The following is a 25874-nucleotide window of genomic DNA, read 5'->3' as shown; positions in this document are numbered from 1 at the left end:
CATACTTAAGACTCAACAAAGGCAAACTCAACCCTTTTCCACTCAATATTATTTGTTTCAGAACCAGATGTGACAGTGAGGCGATGCCAGTTGTTTGTGTGTGATAAGAGCCAGTCCCAAATTTGTTCTTGCAGTGATTTAACCTCTGAGACACCTCGTGGTGGAAACACTCACTGCCGGCAGCAGGGCCACGGCCAGAATCCATTTTAAAACAACCTGGAGTTTCCATCCTACAGCACTTGGAAGTGGCTGAAATCCCACAGCCAATACAACACTGATTCGGGGCCAGGATCAATCTATGCCTCCTTTTTTTTGAAAAATATAAAGCCACAAGGACATGTCTTTTGTTGCTCTCATACGAGGAAAGGCTGGGAGAATTGAGATTGTCCAGCTGGGAGAAAAGAAGACTTTGGGAACACCTAATTCTTTCCAGTACCTGAAGGAGCTGACAGCAAAGATGGAGAGACACAATTTACAAGGTCAGAGGGGAATGGCTTTCCACTGCCAGAGGGCAGGGCTAGATTAATATTGGAAAGAAATTGTTCCCTGTGAGGGTGGCAAGGCCTGGCACAGGGTGTCCAGAGCAGCTGTGGCTGCCTCATTCCTGGCAGTGCCCAAGGCTGGGTTGGACAGGGCTTGGAGCAATTTGGGATAGTGGAAGGTGTCCCTGTAAATGGCAGAGGGTGGAACAGGGTGGGCTTTAAGATGCCTTGCAATCCAAATTTCTCTGTGATTCTATGATTCAATGAAGAATGAAACTGGCCTTTGACTTCTCCAGGGCAGCAGAAATATTTATGAGATTGATGTTTTTTCACAGCACTGCCAGATCTGTGCGATTAATGCACGACTTTCCCTTGGGTTTCACACGGGGTTTCATTTTGTTTCTTTCAAACCTGAAACTGAGTGTGAAACATTCCGGGGAGCTTGAGAGGGGGACGGACCGAAGCCCTGCTGAAGGGAAGGTATGAAAACATTGTGCTGGTGTCATGTTCTGGCACTGCTGAAACCAGGGACACTAAAAAGATGGAATGTGCTTTTGGCCTGTAATGGAACATGGAATGTTGGTACTGTAACCACTACGATCTTGGTACAGCTTCTTAATTTTTCACCTCAGAATGCACCGTGCACATTTTGGGGAACTGGCGTCGCTCTCTGCTAGTACCAAGCCGTGCCCTGATTTCCTAGGGCGTCCGGAAAGAAACTGCGGTCGCTTTTCCCAGATCAGGGTTCTTTTTTGGTGCTTCTCTGCCCGACTTTTCACACAAAACAGACTGAATGTGACTCCCCATGTTGGCGCCGGAGTTCCACTACCACCCTTGAAAGCATAAATCGGATATTTTTTTATCCCAGATTTGGTTTCAAAGCAGAAGCGAAGGCTCCGGCCGCGCTGAAGTAGCAAACTGTAATTGAAAATACGTTTATTTGACATTTTTCCGGCTGCAGCCAGTGTTGAGTGCGCCCTAAGGCTCCGCGAAGCCGGCGCGGCCGCGCCTCCGCTTGACTGACAGCCGAGCCAGCCAATCACGACCCGCGCTCCCGCCGTGACTTCGCCTCCCGCCGCTCAAACTGTCCAATCAGCACGCGGGGGGTTAACGGACCGTCCCGTGCCAACGTCGGCGGTCAAACGCGCCAATGGACAGAGGGCAGGCTCATTACCAATGAGATCAAAGAGTTAGCGGAATTGCGAGACGCTATTGGTGATTCCACTTGTCAGTCACTGCCGCCGGTGCCGGTGGTTGGCTGGCGGGGAGGAGGGGGCTTCCGGGGGCGGGGACACTATATTAGGGGCGGACAAAGGCGGCGGCGAGGCCGTGCAGCTCGCCGCCATTTTGCGCAGCGGGCGCTGAGGAGCAGCAGCTGCCTCGGCCGGAGCTCTCTTGTCATCTCCGCCTTCTCCCTCCGGTACACCATGTCGCGGGATCGCTTCCGTAGCCGTGGCGGCGGTGGTGGCGGCTTTCATCGGCGCGGCGGCGGTGGCGGCCGCGGCGGCCCCAATCACGATTTCCGCTCGCCGCCGCCCGGCATGGGCATGGGACAGAACCGCGGTCCGATGGCGGGCGGCCCGCAAGGCCCAGGCGGTCCGCCAGGAGGAGGCCCGAAGCCTGAACCGCCGAAGCCGCCCACGTCGACCTCTGCTCCACCTTCTTCATCCTCCTCAGCCTCCGCCACCACGGCGGGACCCACCGGCAGCCAGGCGGGAGCGCCTCCATCCTCTGCTCTTCCCGCGGGGCAGCAGCCACAGCAGCAGCCGCCGGTTTCGGCTCCCTCCTCGACTCCCTCCGGCCCACAGCCGCAATCCAAGCCCAGCCCCAGCCCCACGCCGGCCGGCGGCCCTAAGAAAGGACAAGGACAGTCTCCCGGCGGCGGCCCCAAGGGGCCGGGCGGCCCGCAGCAAGGGCCGCACAAAGGTGGCCCGGGGCACCGCGGCGGGCCGGGCGGGGAGCCTCGGGGCCGCGGGCAGCAGCACCAGGGCCAGCAGGGCCTCGGGACACAGCAGGGCTCGGGAGAAAGGAGCGAGAAGCTGTCGGACGAGGTGAGTCACGGCCCCCCCCACCTCCCTCAGGCACAAGATGGCGGCGGCTCCGCGCGCCCGCGCCGCCATCTTGAGGGGAGGAGCGGGGGAGAGGCGGCGGCGCCTCAGCGGGGTCCGAGCGGTCCCCGAGCGGTCCCCGGTGTCAGGGCGGTCCCGGGGCTGCGCTTTCTGTCCCGTCGCGTTGCCCGGGAATGCGCTTTGGGTTCCCTCGAGGTGCCCCTCACGGTGATTTGGATCTCCTCGCGGTGCCCCTGGCGGTGCCGGGGCTGCGGTTTGGGTCTCTTCGCGGTGGTACGGGGCTGTGATTTGGGTTTTCTCGCGGTGCCCCTGGCGGTGCCGGGGCTGCGGTTTCTGTTCTCCGGGGTCCTCAGGGCTCCCTGCAGTTCAGTGTGCGGCACTCAGTGGTGACTGGAACTGGTCTGATTATTTGTAGGGGTTTAAAGCGAACCTCTCACTGCTGAGGCGGCCCGGGGAGAAGACGTACACACAGCGTTGCCGGTTGTTTGTTGGGAATTTGCCTGCTGATATCACAGATGAAGACTTTAAAAGACTTTTTGCCAAATACGGGGAGCCAGGAGAGGTTTTTATCAACAAGGGGAAAGGCTTTGGATTCATTAAATTGGTAGGCATCCATGTTGTGTGTTCATCCGTTTCGTTCTCGCAGTATGGTGACAAAAACTTAGTTTTCTAAAACTGGGTTTTGCACTTCCCTCAGGAATCTAGAGCTCTTGCAGAAATCGCAAAGGCAGAGTTGGACGATACCCCCATGAGGGGCCGGCAGCTCCGCGTTCGCTTTGCCACTCACGCCGCTGCCCTGTCGGTGCGGAACCTCTCACCCTACGTGTCCAACGAGTTGCTCGAGGAAGCTTTTTCCCAGTTCGGTCCGGTGGAAAGAGCTGTTGTGATTGTAGATGATCGAGGTAGATCAACAGGAAAAGGCATTGTTGAGTTTGCATCAAAGCCAGCTGCAAGGAAAGCATTTGAACGGTGTACTGAGGGGGTGTTTTTGTTGACAACGTAAGTACTTTCCCAGAGTCTTTTAGTTTTAAGCGGAATAAAGATTGTAGGATTCTAGTTTTTGAGAATGAACGCTTTTAGAGGAGTAAAATGAGTATTTTCTGTTCAGTACTCCCAGGCCAGTTATTGTGGAACCATTGGAACAACTGGATGATGAAGATGGTCTTCCAGAAAAGCTTGCTCAGAAGAATCCGATGTATCAAAAGTAGGCACTATCTTTTGATATAAAGAGGGTGTTGATGATGTTTTAATAATATTGTCGCTGGCACTGAGGAATATGGAAAATTTTTCAGAAACAGGCTTTAGATTTTTTGGTTGTATTTCCAGTTCTTGTTTTTTTTGGTTGTGTTTTGCTTTTTTGGGTTTTTTTTGTTCATAGTTTAAAGTAACATAATGATTTGTTTAGTGTATTCATTTGAGTGTTACACAAGAAGTTTTTTACATTGTATTACAAAGAAATAGCAGCTCGACAGATGGTTTTGGTGTATGTAGAAACATGAAAAATTAGACTGGAAGTGCTTCATGCTATTGTTGAGAGCTGTCATCTCCCTTAAGGCATGTCTTGGGTTGATGATCCCATGGGGAACTTGGATATTTACATTCATGTTTTGAAATGAGAAATAAAGTAACATTTTAACTCCTTCCATGATTGGTATAAACTTGTTGCATGTGGATTTGCCTTATGAGCTGATTACTGGCATACAGGAACGAAGAGTCTAGAGGAGTATTAAAGAGTCAAGAGAAATCTTTTCTGAAACAGCAGTTTCATGTTAGAATCTTTATATTAAACCTGTTTGTTGTAGGAATTTTATATTTTCCCGGGTCACAAAAGGGAGTGCAAGGAGGGAGATCCAGTCAGTCTTGCTTGGCTTAGAAAGGTTTCAAAATTCCTTGCTTTGATCAAAAATCAGAAGTGCTTTAGAGGCAGCTTTGAGAAAAATGTGGATTAATAGCGTTCCAAAATGTTGAAATACTTTATATTGGTAATGTATGGAAAGCTTTTGAACTTTGTAGTTTTGTTTCATAAATTACAGAATTTTAAATTCGAGTTTATATGACAAACTGTTGGCCGTCAAGGCATTTTTAGAACTATTGAAGTGCAAGTGAAGGCTGTTATTTGCCTTTGACACAGAGTGCTTTGGCACTAAAAAAATCTACCTCGGTTGTGCTTGCTTGGCCAAAGGCCTGTCTTGTTTTGAGGATTTTGCACCTGCAGCTGTCAGCAGTGAAGCGTTTAAAGACAGTTCAGAGTGAGGCAAACAAGCAGTAGGACTCTGAAGATTTGCAGTAGTGCAGAGGTCTCCACATGTGCCGTGATAATTATTTGTGTTCAGTGCTGTTGTCTAAGTGTGTAAGATGCAGCACTTCTGTCACAGCCAGTTCTCTCTCCCGTGGTTGTCGGGTATTCTCAGGGTGCCCTCGATGTCCCTGATAATTCAGTTATTTTGCTTGTGATCTTGTATTGACCTTGAGTTTCCAGGATTGCCCATTTTGAGTGTCTTCCTTTCTGCAGGGAAAGAGAGACTCCTCCCCGTTTTGCTCAGCCTGGCAGTTTTGAATTTGAATATTCCCAGAGATGGAAATCTTTAGATGAAATGGAAAAGCAGCAGAGAGAGCAAGTGGCAAAAAACATGAAAGATGCCAAGGACAAACTTGAAAGTGAGATGGAAGATGCTTATCATGAGCATCAGGCAAACCTCCTGCGTCAAGGTAATTGGTTCTGAATTCTGACCATTTTTTTGCTTTAAACACTGGTTTAAATATATGGCTTTTTAATGCTTTAGTGAATAAATTCATGCCTCTGACTATGAACTTTAATTTTAGAGGTAAAGAGAAACTGGTAAGTTTTGATATTTATTTCAGTGGTGTATTGGTAAGAATAACGCCACTGGAAGGTACTTCCCTGCCACAGTGCAGCTGAGGCAGATCTAACTCAGATATAGTTAAAACGTGGCATTTTGTGAAAAAGCTGCTCACAGGCTTCATTCCTGCAGACCTCATGAGGCGCCAGGAGGAGCTGAGGCGTATGGAAGAACTCCATAATCAGGAAATGCAGAAACGCAAGGAAATTCAGCTGAGGTTAGTTTTACTTTCATGGGATTTTACTCAAAGTTATATTTACTTTTTTTTTCCAATTACTTACATGTGAAAGTTTTTATTTTTCAAGAAACACCATTGCTGCTTCAGTTTGTGTTTGCGAAATTGAACTACTGTGTAAGTTTCTCCTCAAATATTTGGGCATCATAGAGATGGGTTTTTTTTCTGGAGTGTAATCATTCAGTACCTTTACATTGCTGCAGCAAGTGATGTTGGTGTGTGTTGCATGTGCTCCACTCCCGGGGTTTAACAGTTACTTTTGGGTGATCAGGCAGGAGGAGGAGCGTCGCCGGCGGGAGGAGGAGATGATGATCCGTCAGCGGGAGATGGAAGAGCAGATGAGAAGACAGAGGGAAGAGAATTATAGTAGAATGGGTTACATGGATCCAGTAAGTGACATTGTGCTGGGTTTGGGTTACATTTTCATGTTGAGGAATTTTGGTGATGTATTTCCAAGTTCACTGTGTTTGGCTTCCTTTGGGTTGGCGATTGCACTGTGTTTGTGTATGTTGGCTGTACATGTGCTTTATCTCCTGAAAAGTTTGGATTTTGGTGGTTTATTCAGGTTTTAAATGTTGTTTCTTCTATGCAGAGGGAGCGAGACATGAGAATGGGTGGTGCTGCCACAATGAACATGGGAGGTAAAGAATCTTTTAAGTAACTACTTCATGTGGCTAACTTAGAAATTGTCAGAATATGATTATATATTTCTCTCTCTTAGATCCTTATGCTTCAGCAGCCCAGAAATTCCCACCTCTGGGAGGTGGTGGCGGCATAGGTTATGAAGCTAATCCAGGAGTTGGCCAAGCAGCCATGAGTGGTTCTATGATGGGAAGTGACATGGTAACGTATCCTGTGGTGGCTTTAGCTTAGCACAAGGGAGTTGTTGTGGTTGGGAATGAGTTCTCCAGTGTTCGGATGGTTGTGGAAATGTCACTGTTAACTGCTGACTCTCTTGTCAGGTGTTTAACACAGGACAACGTGGCAGTGTGTAGCACTAGAGTAGTTGATAACCTTTATGGTAGCTTACACACTCAGAAATTGTAAGTGAATTCAAATGTGCTCCTCAGCGTATTTGGAATTAACTGACTCCATTGGACTTTGGAAATTCTGCGTCACTGTTAGGCTTGGAAGGATTTTTTATGAATTTTAGAGAATCTGACAAATTTCATCAAAATACTTAATGTGGGAGCTTTTCAGTAATTTGATGTTCTGTATTGATGGATAAGAGATTTTTTTGTTCTCTTTCCTAATGTGTAACACTGTTTGTTTTGGCCCTTCCAAGCCTAGGTAGGCTGGATGCATGTTGGTCTGGGTGTGCTGCTCAGTCCAAAATCTGTGCTCAAGTTGGAGCAGCAGATTAATTTAAGTAACCAGTGGTAAACAGCATATCCCTTAGTCTGTGCTGATGTTGCTGTAGAAGAGCAGAAATGCTGGTTTTTAGCTTCAGGCATATTCCAGCTATCCTGGACTTGTAGCCATTTGTGGTTCCTGTCTGCCAAAGGAATGCTAGCCCAGTCTGTTTTCCTGTGTTGGGCATGACACAAAGGTAGAGCCTGTTAAAAGCTACAGCATATCTCCTGTCCCGAGGTATGTTTCCAAACTGTACTAATTTCTGCCACACTACATGTGTGACTGGGCTTGGAGCCTGCTTGGTGTTCCTACACTGAAGCACCATGGATGGAGATCACACAAGTGCTTAATGGGCAGGATGGGGATCTGTTGCCTTAGGTGGTGATACGAGTGTGCTTTCACCCTCCTGAAAGGGAGTACACTTGTAGGACAAGCTGAACTAAATGATTTTTGGGTGGGTTTAGGCCTCTGGCTTTATGAGCTGAGCTACCATAGTAGCTTGTCAGATACCTTCTGTTTTATCTTTTTGGGGAACATATCTTTGGAATGGTAACCTCACAGAGCATCATTGATTTAGTAGACAGTGCTGTTGGCCTTAAGGTATCTCAATAACCTACTGATATCTAAGCAGTTCCTGAGCTTCCTGTGAGCAGTTAGGCAGTGTGTGGTGGATACTATGTACATTTTTCTCCTGAAAATCATGGTACAGGTGCATGTTGAACTTGTGTAATACCTGAAATGTGATCTGGTCAAAAGATGTGACAGTGAGGTGGATTAACTGCCTGGAGTTTCTTAGGTTGGGGATCTTTGCCACACAATGCTGTCACAGTTCCTGGGCTGGTACCTTTAAACAGAACTGGAGATGAGCTGAAGCTGCCATGAATCAGGGAGAAATAACCTAAGTAATATTAGTGAAACTCCTTTCTTGGAAGGATTCATGCTGACTTTCAGAAGTCAGGAGCTCTGAAGTGTGCATTTTCAGTTGCAGATACTTTTTGTAACAAACCACCTACCATTGTTCTGTGACTCGGTAGTGGGAGCCTTGGTTGAAATGAAAATTTAAAGCTCTCTTTGACCCCATAATGTGTAAGTTCTGTAGGTTGAATGCTGATCACACCTAGTAATACAGTAACTGAACGAAGTACATGCAACTAGAGGTACTAGTAAATAGACCTGAAGTCTCTGCTTTATTGCAGAGTGACTTAGCTGTTACACCTTGGTGTGAAACCTTTCAATTGCTGTGAAGCTGTGAATTTTCCAAGAGCTTGTGGTGAAGGTGGGGCGGGAAGGGAGATACTGCCTGGATGCACACATCCCTCTGTGCATAGCTCTAACTGCAAACACTGAGTGCTTGGAACACGTTTTGCATCTGATGCAGCACCAGCAGCTCCGGAGTCCGTTGGGTTTGAACAAGTGCCAGTCTTTGCTCGAGCAGTTGCGTTGGTTAGGTAAAGCACTGGTCAGTAGCTTTTTTCACTTTTTTTTTTTTCTTCTTGCAATGCAGTAGTGCTCACAATGAGTTTTGGTACTGCCAAAGGCCTCTGCAGTTTAGTCAGCAGACCGTAGTCTTAACCCCATCTTGAAAAGCACATGGTCTCTAGACAGCACATGCCAGTCCTGGTGAGTAGGCATTCTGTTACATTTGATGAATGTCAGCTCCTGCTTCGGCCAACCAGAGCTGCATTCTCTCATTAGGCTTATTTGGAAATGACAGTGATGTAATCTGAGCTTTTACTGCACTAAAGGTGAGAAGTTCGCAAGCTATTTGCATTAACTTGGTTGAAAATTTTGCTAGAGCTCATTTGGAAAAGTTGTTAATTCACATCTGCACTAATGCTTACATTTCTAGCACTGCAGGGAGGATCTGTTCTTTGTAACAGATGTATGAGAATGCATCAAGTGGGAACATACCTCAAGGCATGTATTACAATAAACTAATTTTTAAATTACCCTTTTTTCCTTTCTATGTTCCCGGTACCTGTGGATCGGCTCAATGGTGATTGTATCGACGAACCTTGACTACGGAACCTTCTAAAAATATATACTTAACACACATGGACATCAACTACTTATAATGAACTGTTAATTCTGTTCCAATAGCGTCCTGAACGCTTTGGGCAGGGAGGTGCGGGGCCCGTGGGTGGCCAGGGTCCTAGAGGAATGGGGCCTGGAACAACAGCAGGATATGGTAGAGGGAGAGAAGAATATGAAGCCCCAAACAAAAAGCCCCGATTTTAGATGTGACCTGTAGTTTCATTCCAGTTTGTTTTTGTCTGTCTTGTTTAGACACCGACTTCTTAATTCTTGCATTTTAGTAAGAAAGCTACGTTTTTATGGATGTTAGAAACTTACTGACCTAATATTTGTAAGTGGTCTGTTTGGGCGAGTACAATTTAATTATGTAATGCAGTGTTTCAAAATCAAATTTAGCTGTTTTTTTGATGTATAACGTCCCTAACTTGATGGCAGTGTACCTTGTGCCACTGAATTCCCAAAGTGTACCAACCTTTTTTTTACTGTGCTTCAAATAAATAGAAAACTAAATGTAGTAACTCTTCTTGCCAGTCGTGGTTAAACAAACGAGGCCGAATACCACACCTGCCACAGTAACCTGAGAGCCTCGAGCTGAGGCCGGACCTAGACCAGGGTGTGGAACTGCAGTGAAGAGTTGAGATCTCTTCCCACAGTGCCTCTCTAGCCAAAGATTGGGTTAAATTGTAGCCGGACTTTGCAGTAGGCGCAGATTTTTTGAGCAGTAATTGTGCTGCAATAAGGAAGCAAATGGAAATCTTACAAATGCTGTGAGATACATTATTTTAAGCTTCACTGCAAGCAGTGCAGTAACGAATTCCATATTTTAGCTATGGGTGGTGGGATGGTAGTACTTACCACCCTGGCACTTACTGCTTGGAATCTTTCAAAGACTTTAAGCAGAAGACTAGCAATGGTTATTTTAAAATAAATTCATAGAATGCCTTGTATTTGCTGACTTCCTCACTAAAGGATTGTTAATGTGGTATTTATATGCTCTTAAGCTGTCTTGAGATTACAGGATCTGGCCTTGCTCCATATTGTACACCTGCCTGAAATTGCTTGGCAAAAAGACCAGAAGTGTTACTCGAGTGATTAAGGTTAACTTGCTTATGTCCTCATGCTAACAGTGGACTAATTTGCCTAGTTCAGAATACAATCATTTGTATTATGGGGACTGCAGGAACTATTCTTAAATTGTGTAGCTGGTGGGCAAATCCTAAAATCCTGTATGTAAAATACAGCAATCAGCTTGCTTGCATGATGGTTATCGCTCTTTTATTATTGATGTTTGGAGATAATGCTTCAAAAGTAGTATCTGAATCTGGAGTTTTAAGAGTTAATACTACACAGTGCAAATAAACTCCCTTTAAGGTTCTTTTTGTAGAAGATCTGATGAATGTGTTAGTTTGCTGTTCATTTCATTAAGCCCCAGAAGAATTTCAAAGCATTCTGGACTCATTGGTAAGGTAGTTGCTTTGCTTATTATTACAATGTACCAGGTAAACTGGGAACGTGACTTCCCAGTGTCAAATACCTCGGTGTTAATGCAGGATACATCAACCTGCTTGGCACAAAGTAGGTAAACTTAGCTTGGCTGTACCTTCACACCATCCCCAGCCACCGGAGTTCTGTGAATAGCTTTAATCTTCCCAATATCCTTCCATTCCTTGTGCTAAGCATTGGCTAATTCTAAATTTTCTGCTAAATTTTCCCTTTGGTTAAAACTTCAGTGTCAGATTGCGGGGTTTTAGTGTACAGATGTCTGATCCCTCTTGGAGTACTGTTCCCCCTTAAATGACAGAATAGCAAGTTGGGAAATGCTGATACAGGTAACACTGATGTGGAACATGAAGCTCACTAAAGAGCGATTCAGCTTGTTTGGGGAATCGTTTTTGTCTACCCAGAAAAGTTTGGGGGTTGATAACATGCTACAACAATGAATTGCTCTTGAGGAGGAAATCTCAAATTGGCAGTTCCTAAACTGCAGACCAAGTATTTGGAAGTTACTTGTATTGGATAGTGTACAAATGAGCAGTATTGATGCAATTTGCATTATTGAAGCGGTTTTAAACAATATCTTTTCTGGAGGGTGTTCATGGGACACCCTCAAAAGGTGAAGGTGTCCGAGGTGGGGAATTCTGAACGTGAACATTAAATTAATTTTTTCAGTTTATTTTTCAGATTACATGTCATTCTTTATTAAAAGAGATGCTGGTGCATATCCTAAAGTATGTTCTTTTGTAGTTCTGTAACTTGGAAGAGTGAAGGATGCTGCTGTCTTTGTACCTTACAGAGCTTTTCTTTGGGTACCCCTGTTTTGTATGTAAGCTACTGTTGCTAGGTATTAAGATAGCTGAGCTGCAAAACCATGATTAGTAAATGTATTTGAAAGATTTGGCAGTTTTCAAAACATCTGAAAGTTTGGTTAAATCTGGCTTTGTTGTAGCTGCATAAGCAGAATTTCTAAAACAAGTTCTGCTTTGAGTTGCATGTACTAAACAGGCATGTGATGAACTAGCCAACTTCTTTTCAAGACCTTTTAAAGATGGTGTCTTAAAAGCTGGCAAACATGTCAACTTGAAAATCTGATAAAAGTTACTAAATGTGGGAGGCAAGAAAGTGACATTCCTTTGATCTGTTCCTATGAGGTTTTGGACTTCTTTCATAAACTCAGATTTATATAATTGAATCTTCTAAAATCATTCAGAAAAGTGCTTTGCTGGTCAGACCTGTTTTTGGATGGTCTGGATCACATAACATTTTTGTACTGGACTTGGAGGACATTGGCTGTTGCAATTTAGTTTGTTTTATCAAAATTGAGCCCATTTTGACACTTGGAGCTCTATAAACTGCAGCAAGTAGAAACTGGTATTGTTACACATATGTCTTCACACTTTCTCAGAAATGAACACAGAATAATCTTACCTTCTGGTGTAGCTACATTACACTAATCGTTTATACAGCTGATGAGAAACTGAAAATGCTTTTGAGATTTTGTGGTATTTTTGTGGTAGACAAATTCTTGGCTTCTCCTTGGCAACCATTTACTGTGGCAGCAAGTTCTTGCTGGAGTTTGAGACTGCAATTTACACTTTAAACTAGTGGCCTGCTACATAACTGCACTTAGCCAGCATTTCTGCAGTTCATAACTGTGAGGAACGTAGTACCACAAATGGCAATGGACATTAGGACCCGGATGTAGTATTCCTGCTTGCTCCAAGATTCTCATTGCCGACTGCGTCCAGGTAGGTAACAAGCAATATAATATAACTTGGTGACTTTCTATGTAATCTTATACTGTGGGTATTCTGACATCACACTTCTGACTGTGGAATTACAGTGCAGCACTCCATACCTGTATGCTGAGCTTGCATCAAAGCTGCGTGGTTTTCGGTTTGAAGCTTCGGTCTCGTTCAGAGACAACAAGTGACTTACTGTGGTTCTTAGATGAGGATTTCCAGACCCGATTCCTCTGTACATACGGCTTGGCTTGGGTGGATTTTTCTTAGTTCCGATGTAATGAAGATATTCTTAAGTGAGCACTGTGGGGAAGAGGGAATGTGATCTTAAACTCAGCTGAGTAGTTGACAGGGTGCTCTCAGTGCCTGGAAAAGAACACGTTTGAACTTTCTGTAGTGATGAAGTGGCCCATCTGCAGCTCATCCGTGTAGAGTCTTGGCTTGGTGGGAATGTGTTAGTAACCACTGCTCTTGCCTCGTGTGTGCTATGTGAGAATCACCTCTAGCTACTGGTACAAGCAGCTTTGAGACTGATCCAGAATATTTCTGAGGAAGTAAATGAGTGCTTGATTGAATATCCCTGTGAGTTTCATAGAGCTTATTGGACATTGCAGCAGTCTTTGTTTTAACCTTTGATTGACAAGCCTGATAGATTCCTCTGCTTTAATTGACAGTGATGAGATTCTGTACTTCTGCCTCGTAGAGTCATCTTGATAGTGTAATGTTCAATTTCATTTTTCATCAGTCTTGGGATGTAATTCTAAACTCTTCATTACTAGAACTCCTGACTGTAGTGTTCCAGGATTAACATGCTTATGTTGCCAGACATCCAGACATGCTGATCTCCAGCTCTTTTGCATTAGCTCTTGAACCTGAATTTCAAGGTCCCTTGTTCCAGTGAATGATCTGGCTCTTGTCTGATACTCAGTTTATTTCTCAGGTGTTGTAATGTGTTTTCCCTTGTTCTGCAAAGTTCTGCTTTGCATACTCATTTCTGGTACTATTGTCACTTCTGGACCCTTCTTTGTTACCTTCCAGGCAGGACTCTTGCTGGTGAACAGGGATCTGCTGGACAACCTTGCCCTCCGCTGTAGCCACCTTGCAATGTTCCACTGAACCCTTGAAGTAGCAGGTGCACCATAAGATAATGACAACAGGTCTTTGGTTACACCACAGTGAGTGTAGCCCATGCCAGGTGGTCACACAGTGACTGACACCTTGTCTCACAGTCAGTTTGGCTTTTCATGATGGTTTACCTTTACCTGTGACTTGAATCCATTTTGTGATGGCTTTTCCTTACCTGGGACTGGGATCCAGTAGCGAGCCTGCTGGCAGCCACTGTGCTGTCAGGTAGCAAAACTGAATTAGTGATCTTAAACCATTGCTCAAGATCTGACTTAAGTTTTTCCAGTGTGCTCTGGATACTTGACCTGCAGGAATGTCATGGAGGGGTTACTGGCACATCTGCCTCATTCTACGTGCTTGAACTAAGCAGGTTTTTGACACTCTTGGAGCAAGCAATTTGTGACTGAACCATGGGGCTCAGACCAGCTCTGGCTGCAGTAATGAAACTCGGTGTGGTAGCAAACTTAGTCATGTCTGCTCTAAGTCAATCTGTAACAAGCGGGTACAAGAAATGACATTCAAGTGCTTGCATTGTGTTTCATCTTGGTTTTATCTGTGTGTGAAATACACTTTTTCTCAAAAGCTTACCTGAAGCTCAGAAGTGTGGTGTCAGAATACATCTGCGTACTGCTAGGCCCTCCAAGCAGAGCCTGGTGCTGGCAGGAGAGCAGAGCACAGCGTGGATGGGGCTTTATTGTAACATTAAGCATACAAAGTGTTGATTTGCTTGCAGTTCTCCCCATAGCTAAACACTGAGGCCTGTGAGTAGTTTTAGGACTGGAGCAGTAATGGGGTTGCATGTCTCTGTTAATCATTGCCAGCTGCAGTGACATGATCAGGAAGGCCAGTGTTCTGTTCCATTATGTTCAATGAGGCTGAGCATGTTGGGGAGGATTCATCCAAGTATGCTGCTCTGGGGAATCACTTGGCTTCTTCCACTACCAGCAAGTTTTGGAATCAGCTAATTAGCTTCAGATTTTTTTCACTCTCCATACCAGCTAGTGGGGCTGTTAAATAGCTGCTGCCTGGAAAAGGAAAAAGGGGAGGATTGGCCTTCTCCCTCCTGTGTCATTGCTGCTAGGTAATGATTGACACGTTAGGACTTGGCTGTGCAATCCCGCAGTGGTCTGTGAACACCCCATCTCTATAAATGTTGCTTCTGAACACCAGTACTGAAGAGCTAACTGGGGAGGGCTGGGAGGAGTGTGGCTAGCAGGGAATCTGCAGTTTTCAAAGGATGCACAAAGATATAGTATCCCTTATGCATGGTGTTTGTTGCTATGGCAGAGAAAACAAAACGTGCATAACTCCCGCTCCCAAGGGCTGTGAGGAAACCCGGGTGGGTGGTGGGTTGGAGACTAAAGCCTGAAGTTGTCCCTGCCTGGTCAGATCATGCTGTGCCTATGGTGGGATCTGCCTCCCAACTGGAGCTGTGCAGAGCCTTGCACCACATCCCCAGCTCTCACCATTGCTGGCTGCCCTCAGCTATAGTAAAGGGGGGTCTTGAGGAGGGAAGAACTTGCTGGGGATAAAAGCAGTGACAGTGCCAACCTGTAGTGTCTGCCTTTGGCTTCTGAAGCACTTGCTGGACTGTAGAACACGAGGGCTGCAAGAGGCCAGAGCACTGCACTCCCTCAGGAAGGGGAACAGAGGGGGCATTGCTACAGGAGACAGGGTCATAGAGTTGAAGTAGCTGACAAAATTAATGCCTTCACATAAGGGATAGTATACCTCTGGCTGCAATCAAACCTCACTGTGCTCAGACTGGGGTTATGGTTTTTTGCTCAGGGTGCAGTTCTTTAGGCAACTGACTGCATATTCCTTCAGCTCTTGATGAGTGTTTAGGCTAGCCTATTTCTGCCCCTTATTCTTCCACATAATAGTTTGGAATAATTGATAAGTTCCCCCTCATAACTAATCAGTCCATGTATGTTAAAACCTTATTTTTAAGTTAGTTTTGAAATGGTCAGGATTTGCTGTGTATGACTCTAATAACTTCAGTTGTTATCCTTTAGGTGAAGATGAAAGCTGAGTGATGCCGGAGTGCTCATCCGTGGGAAGTAAGTATCAATTTTTTGTCCTGGATGGATGAAATAATAAAGGGTTTTGGACACTCGGTGTTCAATCACTGAGTACCTTTGAATTGAGGATCACTGAGAAGTTAGGACAAATGGATACACTAAATGTAGAACACAGTTCCTGCTGTCACACTGTGGGCTTGAGCACCCTGACTCAACCTGAGCTTGATATCTTGACAGCAGCAGCTAAAAATACCTTTCTAGATGTGGGTTTGTACAAAAGATTTGGAAATTACTGCGGGTATAATAACTTGGGAATGTTTTTGCAGTTGAGGAGTCGAACATGAGCACATCCAGCACGGTGCCCAGTGGTGTGTGGAGGGACCAAGGGAACAAGTGGACAAGTAAGTAGCTGGTGTCCTTACACTGCTATGAGGGTTCAGTAACTCAGCATCCTGTGCTGGGTTATGTAATTCCTGCCTGAAATGTGTGATTAATCTCAATTTTATATAAAATTTCTGCATCTTGCTGTTGTAGAGCCAAAATGTAACCATTGTCTGAGGCTTTTCAGCCCTGCAGCAGCAAATAAATTCTGTCCTTTGTGTGCTGCAGGTGGTCAAACAAGAAATGACCATTCCTGCACTCAGGCTGCAGTTGATGATTGTCAGCATGAGAAAAGGAAAATAGAGCAGCTGCTTCTCAGATGTTAATTCAACTAAACCTTGTTAAAAAGCTATTTGCTGAAATACTTCAACACTGAGTTTTAAAAATAGCCTGGTGTATAAATCAGCATGTACAGGAGCACAGCAAATAGCATTTCAGGGAAATAAACCAAGTTGCAGCACTGGAATTAATGACATTTTCCCTCTAATCTGCCACTAAACTACAAGGGGAAACTTCAGATATTTAAAATCTTGTTTGAAGAGCAACGTGCTGAGTACCTTAACTCAGGAGTCACAGGTGAGTAACAGTAGATGTGTAAGGTGTGAAGTCAGTGGAATTCAGTGAATGAATTCCTATTGAATCCTCTGTGGTTTGTCACTGCTGCTCCTTGCTGTGGGCTAGGAAAACACACAAAGCCGTATCTGAACTTTAAAAAATACTAATTCTGTTGATTTAATCTTAAATCAGATGTAAATGAGAATATTTGGCAGGCATGTGGCCTGTGATTCTGAATGGTGATTCCATGTCATGTCGTTTCTGCTGTTTTCTGTCTTTCTTTCAAAATCTAATAGTGTGTTTTGCACTTGCAGAAAAAGAAGTCTGAGTGCAATGAAGAGGAACCAGGAACATACAGCTCTTAAAAATAAAATATTTAAATATTTTTATAAATTATTTCTGTTTTATTGTGGAGGATATTCAGAGTTCTCTAGAAGCCAGAGCAGTGCTGGGTTTAGCTGTTGCAGCACCAATTGCCACAGTTCATTTACTTCACTTGGTGCTTTGGCAGCTGCACTGTGCACATACACTGTGGTTCATGCTGTCATTCATTAAATACAACCCTTTGTTTCAATATCAAGTTGTTAAATATGTTGAAACACACCAGTGCTGTCTCTGCTCACTGTAGCAGGGTTTCTTCTTGCAGTGGCACGAAGAGTCATGAACATTTAGCTGGGACCTGCTTTGCCAGATTAGAAACATGAAAATAAATTGAATTTCATGTGGTGAAGTGGTATGAAACACTTTGCAAGGGGTCTGAATGCCTGGAGTGCTCGTGGCTGGGAGGGTTGGTGCTGCACCAGGAGCTGCTGCTGTTCTCTCACAGGCAATCACATGCTGGGTGAGGGCAATCCGAGGTGTTTCACTCTGATTTGATGACTTTGTGGTATTGTCTGGGTCCTGAAAAGGCTTCAGTGAGGTTTGTGGCTCCTCAATAGCTGCCTTGCAGGGGCTGGGGTTCAGTGTCTTTGTCTCCACAGCTACTGCAGCTTGTGCAGCCTATTTCTTTATATTCTGTTATTTTCCAGTACCTTGTCCTCATTTCCACTGTTGCAGCTCTGGCTGCTTCCTGTGAGAAACTGTTCCAGCATTCCGTGTGCTGAACTTCACCTCCTCAGCTGCCTGCTATGAGCAAACTGCAGCCTGTGTGCTGTAGGGACGGGATGGGTTTTCCCATCACCTGCAGTGTCCTCCGGTGAGGCTGACACCTCGTTCTACCAAATAATTCATTAGGTAGCTTCTGTAATCAATAAAAGATCACAGGCTGAGAGCAGGTACACTTGAATATCCCGGGAGCAGTGACTGCTGCCCTGATTCTGCAGCCCTTCATGTGCACTGAGCTGCTGCACTCACTTTTTCAGGGTTTGGTGTTAATTTTTTAATTCCTTTCTAACCAAGGAGCTTTCCAAGCTGTGAAGGCCTGGAGCCTGCCCTGGCCTGTTGCTGTCACTCCATGGTGTGCCAACCCGTGCTCCAAATCATGGAGCAGCTGAGGCATCATGTGCTGCCAGGAGTAAAAATAGTGTCACTGCCTCTGGCCCCTGTCCAAGCAGTGCGTGTGCTGGCCCAGCAGGGTCGGTGCGGGTCCGGGCTGGCCGTGCTTTCTGTGCCCCACAGTGCTTCCTCGTGCCTGGAAAACACTTCGGGCTCTCATGATTTATTGGCATTATAAAAATATTTCCACTTGAATTACACAAACGTCAGCGCCTGCGGCTCCCCCGGGCCTGGCTCTCGCCAATCGCGGGCTGCGGTTCCTGCCAGGCTCGGCCGCGCCGGTGGCGGAGCAGCGCAGGCGGTGACGCAGAGGCCGGGGGAGCGCAGCCGCCTCCGTCCCCCCAGAGCGGCCTCCCTGGGGCCGCAGCATCCTCGCTGCCGCCTGCTCCATCGGCTGCTGCTGCTGCCCGGAGCTGTGCCCAGCACTGCCGAGACCCGACCCGATCTGCGGTGCCCGCAGAGCTGTGCCCAGCACTGCCGAGACCCGGCCCGATCTGCGGTGCCCGCAGAGCTGTGCCCAGCACTGCCGAGACCCGGCCCGATCTGCGGTGCCCGCAGCCCCTCGCACCCCGAGCCAGCAGGTGTTGCCGTGGGTCACACCCGCGCACAGAGCCCACGAAGCGCCAGCTGTGGGGTTTGTTGTGGGGTGGGGGTTCGCTTTCTCCTCCAGCTCAGTTTCGGTGGGAAGATGATGCTGCTGGTGGGGACATGTCACAACTTGGGGGTGACGCTGCACATCTGAGCACCCCCTGCCCCGCCAGCACCCGAGAGCTCCCTGTCCGTGCGGGGCCGGGGCTGGGCAGGGCTGAAGCGTGCAGGGACCGGAGCGGGGCCGGGCTAGGAACGGGGCAGGCGCTGGACCAGGCTGGGAACGGGGCCGGGCCGGGAACAGGGCCGGGAACGGGGCCGGTCCGCTCCGCCCCGCTCCGCCCCCGGGCCCGCCCGTCCCGCCATGGCGGCGGCCTTCACCGCCCTGCGTGCCCTGCTCGGGATCTTCTTCTTCCTCACGGGTGCCCTGAAAGTCTCGGACTGGCTCTCCGCCGATCTGCACCGGCACATGGTGAGCGCGGCCACGGGCTCGGCGGGCCCGGGGGACGCAGGGCCGAGCCCGGGGGGAATGAGCAGGTTGGGGGCAGCGGTGCCAAGAGCTAAGAGCACTTGGGCATGCAGGGCTGAGCTCCGGGGCAAAGGAACAGGTTGGGGTGCAGGGCTGAGCTCTGGAGAAACGTGCAGGGCTGAGCCTTGGGTGAGAATGAGCAGGTTGGGATTGCAGGGGTTCAGGGTGGAGCACTTTGGGTACGAGGCTGAGCCCTTCGTTGTGAGTCAGCCACAGTCCCTTGGAGCGCAGGGCTGATCCCATTGGGGTGCAGGGCTGAGTCACTTGGGGTGCAGGGCTGATTCCCCTGGAGGAATGGGCAGGTTGGGGTGCTGGGCTGCAGGGCCAATCATTTTGGGGTGCAGGGTTGATTCCCTTAGGGTGTGTGAGTTATTATTGAGTTATTTAGGATGCAGAGCTGATCCCCTTGGAGGACAGGGCAGGCAGAGCAGATGCACTGGAGGGGCTGTACCTCCCCCAGGCTCAGGGCTACCTCACTCCCCTCCCACCCTTCCCAGGCATCGGAGTTCGTGCGCTTTGCCAAGGTGTTTCCCCTGAAGGACCTGGGGTTTGTACCGGAGCCGGGCAGGTACCTGGTGGCCGTGGGCTGGATGGAGGTGACAGCCGGGCTGCTGCTGGCATTTGGGCCCCAGCTGCTGCAGGAGATCAGCAACTTCATCCTCAGCGTGGTCATGATCGGTGAGAGCCGGTGGGCACCCACTGCCCACCGTGGGGTCTTGGGACACCCTCGCCCAGAGACCCCCGTTCCCACGCTCTGCTCCTTGCCCAGGTGCCATCTACACGCTGCTGGCGCTGCAGGAGCCGCTGGCCATGTGTGCCCCGGCCACCGTGTGCCTCGGCCTCCTCCTGCTGCTCAACATCCGCGGGTACCCAGCTGCCCCCCGGCCCAAGTTCGAGTGACCAGAGGCGGGACAGACAGACGGCTCGGCTGGTGGGAAGCAATGCCTTTCTGGCATTTTCAGGGACAGCATTGTGTCCTGCAGGGTAACTTGCTGGTGAGACACTGTGTGTCCTCTGCTGTCTCTGCCAGTGGCTCTGGTGCTGGTTGTCCCCACGCTGTGGGACCTGGGCTGGTGCTGTGGGAGGGTGGCCATGGCACCACTGTGGCACTGCTGTGGCACTGCCCCAGCAGCTTCGTTGCTAAACTCACACAAGGTGTCTGGCTCTTTCCAGCATTTGGCCACACTGAGCAGGGGCTGGCTCTGCTCTCTTGGGGGCTTTTAAAATTTGGAATAAAACCTCTTGTTTTTCATGTTTTGCCTCCTTGTTTATTTCTGCCTTCTCCCCACACTAAGCCCTGGGAGCTAAGGGGATGTCCCGGGGCTGGAGGACCTGGGGACAGTGCCTGGACAGAAGGCCTGGGGACATGTGGGAGCTGGTGCAGGAGCTGGCACAGAGGCAGATGGACAGTGGGGAGAGCCCATCTGTGGTGGGATCCCTCAGCCCCCCAACAATGTCCCAGGCCCCTTGCTGCACATCCAGGGAGTGACAGGAGCGAGTGCCCAGGCAGGCATCTGCTTTTTGTGGCTCTTGCTGCCACAGGGAGCCACCCTCTGCCACCCCAGCTGGGCACAGCACGCTCAGGATGAGCCAGGGTTCATCTGAACCCTGTGTGTCCAACAAGGGGGCTGGGATGGCTGTGTGAGGCTGTTGGGATGAGCAAGGGGTGTAGGACACCCCTGCTGGGACCTGAATTACCTTGGGGTGACATCTTTGGTGTCCCAAGGGAACACACACAAACTGCAGGGCCACACAAAGCAGCGACTCAAATGCTCACAGAGCTTAGGGGGGCCTGTAGGGCTGCTCCCCTTAAAACCAGCTTTGAAGCCAACAAAAGCACAAAGAGGCAGGAGGAGGCAGATTCCTGCTTTGATCCCTTTGGGGCATCCCTCTTCTCCCCAGCTGCCGGGTGCAGAAACTTGACCCTTTGCTGCTTTCATCCAGGCGTGGGTGGGAGAAGGGCCCTGGGAAATGGTATTAGATGTGCCTGGGGGCACGGAGGGGGGTCAGCCGGGCCAGTACTGGCCACTCCCACAGGCCCCCAGCCCCGTCAGCCGGCGCAGGGGATCTTAGGGTGGCTCCAGCAGGGAATCCCCCATTACATACACACACAGGTGCTCTCTCCACTCCAGCTGCTGTCTCACAGGCACTAAGATCCAGGGGGGCTTGGGATGGTGGGTGGGGGTCAGGCAGCCCCTGCCTCCCCCAGCACTTAAAGCTGTCCCCAGCCTGGCTGGAGCAGAGTGAGGAGCAGCCGGAGGGGACGCAGCCGCTCCTTCCCGACCCGACAAGGTAGGTAACAATGGTGGTGTGGGTGAGATGGAGCATTCACTGTGCTAACGATGGGGAAGGAGGTGGAAAAGGGGACCACTGAGGGATCAAGAGGTTCCTCTGGGGTCCAACTGAGGTCTCTCAGGCTCGGCAGTTTGTTCTCTCCGTGCCTCAACCCGGGGCTGGGTGCTGCGTGTGCCGAATCCAGCCCTGCCGTGCTGGAAAACACCGGCTGGTGACTCAGTGCCTTCGTTGGCGAGGTGTGGGCAGGCAGTGATGGGAGGTGAAGTAACTGCAGCCCTGGATACAGCCACTGCAGCACAGCGTGGTTTTCCATGGCCAGGACCAGAGGCAAACCCCGCTGTGCAGGACTGGGGGGGCATGGGGGCATGCTGGCCCTGTGCTTGTACCCCTGTCCGTTCCTGGGTTTCTCCACTCTGGAGCTTGCTGAGCCAGTGGGTGACTTCCTCATGCCTGGCTCCATGGGGAATTTGGGGTGCTGGGACAGGGCTGGGGTGGGTGGCCCCCAGGCACGTGCTGTGTGGGAGGTGTTAAGCCCTGCAGCTGCCGACTGGAGCCAGCGCGGCACCTTCGGGTGCCTCCGGCTGCAGCTCTGTCCCTTGGCTGTGCTGCAGCTGTGCCTGCCACTCCCTGGGAGCTCGAGCTGCACAGCTGACAGCAGCCTCGGCTTCCTTGTTGTCTGGGGGGGCATAGCTGGGGTCTCCCCCTCTCCTGTGTGAGCTGAGCCCCTCTGGCACATGATGGCATCCCCGCAGGGCCCTGCCTCCAGTGCCCTGCAACAGGTGCCAGCCAGAGAGGTTGTCCTGTCTGTGTCAATGTCCCTCCCCTGTCCCCAAGGGTTGTGCCACTGTTCCCCATCTTTGCAGGAGCCCGGGATGAACGGCTCGGTGCCGGGACCCCTGCTGGTGGAACACCCTGGCGAGTGCGTGCCCTACCACCCCGTGCAGTTCCTGCTGGTCCCCATCGTCTACTGCCTGGTGCTGTGCGTGGGCCTGCCGGGCAACCTGGTGGCATTGCTGGTCTTCCTGCAGAGCGGCAAGGTGAGGAAGGCCATCCGCATCTACCTCATCAACCTCACGCTGGCTGACATCCTCTTCAACCTCACCCTGCCCCTCTGGATCCACTACTACTTGGCTGGGGGGGACTGGCTCCTCTCAGAGGTCGCCTGCCGCCTGGCCGGGGCCGCCTACTACCTGGCCACCTACAGCGCCATCACCTTCATGGCTCTCATCAGCTTCAACCGCTTCTGTGCTGTGCGGGCGGCGCGCCGGGCGCTGCCGCTCACGGGGCCCCGCGGCGCCGCGCTGGCCTGCGCCCTGGCCTGGCTGCTGGGGCTGGGCTGTGCCGTGCCCACCCTGGCCACCCACCAGACCTTCCCCACCCGTGCCGGGACCACCGCCTGCTTCGAGCAGCACGGGCGGCAGCGGGGCTACGCCTATGCCATGGTGGCTTTCTTCTCCGTCGCCTTCCTGGTGGTGCTGGGCACCTACGCCTCCATCGCCCGGGTGCTCTCGGTGCCTGCCGCGGCCTCACCAGGCTCCCACCGGCAGCAGGCCCGTGCCATGGTGCTGGGGATGCTGCTGGTTTTTGTGGTCTGTGTGGCCCCTTACCATCTGACACTGGCCCCCTGGGTGGGCAGCCGGCCCCCTGCACCGCTCTGTGGGCCCCCCGACACTCTGGATGTGCTGCACACGCTGAGCGTGGCCCTGCTCAGCCTCAACAGCTGCCTGGACCCCCTTGTGTACTGCTTCTCCATCCGGCGCTTCCGCGCTGACCTGGAGCGGACCCTGCGTGAGATGGGCCGGTGCTTCCCGCTGCCCCCGCCGGCCCCGCCCGGGCCGGTGCCTGGCGCCCGAACATCCTCCTTCACCTCCTCGTAGCGGGGCGGGCACCAGGTCCCTCCCCCGCCTGCCCCGGTGCCACAGTCCCGCTGGGATGTGGTCCCTGTTGCCAGGTGAGGGATCGGGAGCAGCGTGGGGGGAGCCCTGGCATCGCGCACCCCCCTCCTCCCACCCCGCTCTGCTCTCTGAGCGTTCCCACGCGCCCGCAGCTCCTGCTCCAGCACAGCTCCTGCCCCCCGCATTGCAGGCACTGGGAGGGCGTCGCTGGCACTGGGAGAGCTTCGCTGGCACTGGGAGAGCGGCACTGGCACTGCGAGAGGGACTCGCCCAGCAATGGGAGCTGAGCCACAGTGGGGTGTGGGGAGACAGAACAGCGAGGGATGCTCAGTGGTTGCTGTCATCTCCTGGGGGTCTCCATCCTGCAGGGACATGCGTGACCAAAGACCCCCGTGGCATGAGCTGGGCTGCTGAGGGGGCTGTTCGAGGCCCCGTGGCCAGTCCTGTCCTGCAATGTCCCTAAGCCTCATGCCTGCACCCCTTCTGCTGTTGGCCAGGATTAAAAAGAACGAGCCAAAGGCTTCCCCAGTCTCTTTGCTGGCGAGTGCCTGTGCCCCTCACCGAGAAGTTCCTGTGCCCCGAGGAGGGCTGGATATGGAGCAGCCCCCCAGCCCTGGCCCCCCAGCCCAGCCCTGCTCCTGCGGCAGGACCCTGTCCCAGGGTGGCTCTTGCACCGGGGACTGCTGAGCCCGCACCCCCCTGCCCCGTCCCCTGCCCCGCCCTTGGGTGGGGGGCAGCGGCGGGCGCAGCCCCCACCCCGCAGCCGCCGCCCCCGCCCCGTGATCCCGGCGCGGCGGGGGCGGCGGGGCGGGCGCGGGGCCGTGGGCGGCGGTGTGGGCGGATGATGGTGTTTTCCCAGCCCTGGCTCATTCCTGCTGCCAGCACAGCCCCGCTCCCGGTGCTGCTCCGGCGGGAGGGCAGAGCGGGTGCTGCGCAGAAGCTTCTGGGCATGGTGGGGGGCAGGGGTGCATCAGCTGTCCCCCGGCTGGGGGGGTCTGCTCCCCCAGCCACAGGGCTGATCTCCAGCACACTGCAGCCCACGTGCATGGGAGGAAATGTGAGGCACCGGGCAGGAGGAGATGTGAGCCTGGGGAATTGCTGGTGTGGGATGGGCAGGAAGGCAGTGGGCACCAGGACGGGTGGGTGATGCTGTCCCTGTGGGTGGTGGGTCACCAAGGGCTGCCTGGATGCCATCAGAGGGGTGAAGGTGCTGGGCAAGGCCTGACCCCAGGGAATGGAGTCTCAATGTGCCATGGAAACTGTGCACCACTGTGGCCCAGAGAGACCACGGCTCAATGAAGCCAGTGTGGTTCATGGGATGCCCATGCTGCCCGTGGTGCCTGGACACTTTGCCCCCATGGATGGGGCTGGATGAGGTCTCCATGTGCCGCAGTGCTGCTGCTCAGCAGAGCTGGGACATGTCCCAAGGTGCCTCTGCTCTGCACCCGGCCCTGGGCCAGCTGCCTTCGACCACCCAGTTCTTCCCCTTTTGAAGTTCATATTAAATTTTAATCCTTTTATATAACTGCTGAAGGAGGGGGCAGAGCTCTGCTCCCCGCATGCAGCAGGAGCAGCCGTGTCGGCAATGCAGGATGCTGCAGGGCCTGGTGGGGTCTGGGAGTGGAGGTCTCCTCCTGAGGGCACCAGGACTTTTGGGGGGCACACCAAGAGTGGGGACAGCCCCAGCTCTGGCTCTGGCCCTGCCAGCGTGTCCTGTTCAGTGGGAAAGCCTGGGGACTTGAACCACAGCACTGGGACATGGATACGACTGCTTAAAAACACACGTAGGGCACTTGCTGGGGCCGTGTCCCCCCACGCATTGGGCAGGGCCTGGTGAGGTATTCTGGGCTCAGCTTGGCACCAGCGTGGAGCATGTGCCACCACGCTGCTCCTGCCACCATGCAGGGCGTTACCCAGGTTATTGTTCCTGCACTTCCAGCCCCCGCACGCTGTAATTATTATTATTATAATTATTATCAAATTACAGGGTGTGGTGTGAGTGGCTCAGCGGGCAGGTGGCAGCAGGTGGCCCTGGGTCTGCTGGGGGAAGGCTGGGCCTCTAGTGCCACACCCTGCCCGGGGCTGTCCCTGCACCTAGGGGCTGTCCTGGCTCCCCGAGGCTGTCCTGGCTCCCCGGGGCAGTCCTGGCTCCCCAGGGCTATCCTGGCTCACTGGCATTGTCCTGGCACCCTGGGGCTGTCCTGGCTCCCTGGCATTGTCCTGGCACCCTGGGGTTGTCCTGGCACCCTGGGGTTGTCCTGGCTCCCTGGGGCTACCCTGGCACCCTGGGACTATTCCGAGACCCCAGGGCTATCTCAGTACCCCCAGACTGTCTCTGCCCTCTGTCCCCTCCCTGCCAGTCAGCGTGCCCATGGCCAGGCGTGGGTGACAGTCCCGGACTGCCCTTGGTTCCCTCGGTGATCCAGGGAGGTGCCCACGGGTGGGTACCCCCTGTCCCGGTGCCAGCCCGGCTCTGCAGGGTGCCTCAGGGGATGCCCACGGGTGGGTACCACTCATCCCGGCAGAGCTCTCGCCGGCAGCATCTCCCCGGCCCCACGTGCGGCTGCCCCCGCTCTCCCCCCCCCGGGGGTCCCGGGGCGCCGGGAGGCGGCGGCAGAGCCGCACCGGAGCCATTTTGCGCCGCCGCCGCCCGCTCTGGCTCCCGGGGAAAATCCACCGCCGTGTCTTGGCGGCGCCGCGGCGGCCCCGCTCCGCTCC

At 51.5% G+C, this 25874-nt stretch overlaps 3 protein-coding genes across 4 annotated transcripts; all 3 read left to right on the top strand.

Moving 5' to 3' along the window:
- The first annotated feature begins 1784 nt into the window (after positions 1 to 1784).
- SFPQ (splicing factor proline and glutamine rich) lies at positions 1785 to 15820 on the top strand. Of its 2 annotated transcripts, none has more exons than XR_010082981.1 (11): positions 1785 to 2533; positions 2967 to 3155; positions 3249 to 3550; positions 3660 to 3755; positions 5064 to 5260; positions 5545 to 5629; positions 5919 to 6036; positions 6240 to 6288; positions 6369 to 6490; positions 9101 to 15458; positions 15746 to 15820. XR_010082981.1 is itself a non-coding variant. In XM_063419105.1 (11 exons), exons 1-10 carry the CDS (start codon positions 1910 to 1912, stop codon positions 15432 to 15434), a joined length of 1803 nt encoding a protein of 600 aa, XP_063275175.1. In that variant the 5' UTR covers positions 1785 to 1909; the 3' UTR covers positions 15435 to 15458; positions 15746 to 15820. The 2 variants fall into 2 exon arrangements, 1 of the variants encoding a protein (XP_063275175.1); XM_063419105.1 differs by having other exon boundaries at positions 15414 to 15458.
- Positions 15821 to 18750: 2930 nt separating this feature from the next.
- On the top strand, positions 18751 to 20218 carry TMEM35B (transmembrane protein 35B). Its single transcript, XM_063418854.1, has 3 exons — positions 18751 to 18909; positions 19464 to 19644; positions 19736 to 20218. Exons 1-3 carry the CDS (start codon positions 18802 to 18804, stop codon positions 19864 to 19866), a joined length of 420 nt encoding a protein of 139 aa, XP_063274924.1. The 5' UTR covers positions 18751 to 18801; the 3' UTR covers positions 19867 to 20218.
- Positions 20219 to 22133: 1915 nt separating this feature from the next.
- Positions 22134 to 23138, top strand: LOC134561700 (platelet-activating factor receptor-like). The gene has a single exon (XM_063418926.1). It carries the CDS (start codon positions 22134 to 22136, stop codon positions 23136 to 23138), a length of 1005 nt encoding a protein of 334 aa, XP_063274996.1.
- The last annotated feature ends 2736 nt before the right edge of the window (positions 23139 to 25874 follow it).

The sequence above is a fragment of the Prinia subflava genome, chromosome 24 (assembly GCF_021018805.1).
Source record: "Prinia subflava isolate CZ2003 ecotype Zambia chromosome 24, Cam_Psub_1.2, whole genome shotgun sequence".
Classification (NCBI taxonomy): Eukaryota; Metazoa; Chordata; class Aves; order Passeriformes; family Cisticolidae; genus Prinia; species Prinia subflava.
The sequence above is the reverse complement of the archived record's forward strand: the minus strand, read 5'-3'. Positions and strand labels throughout refer to the sequence as shown.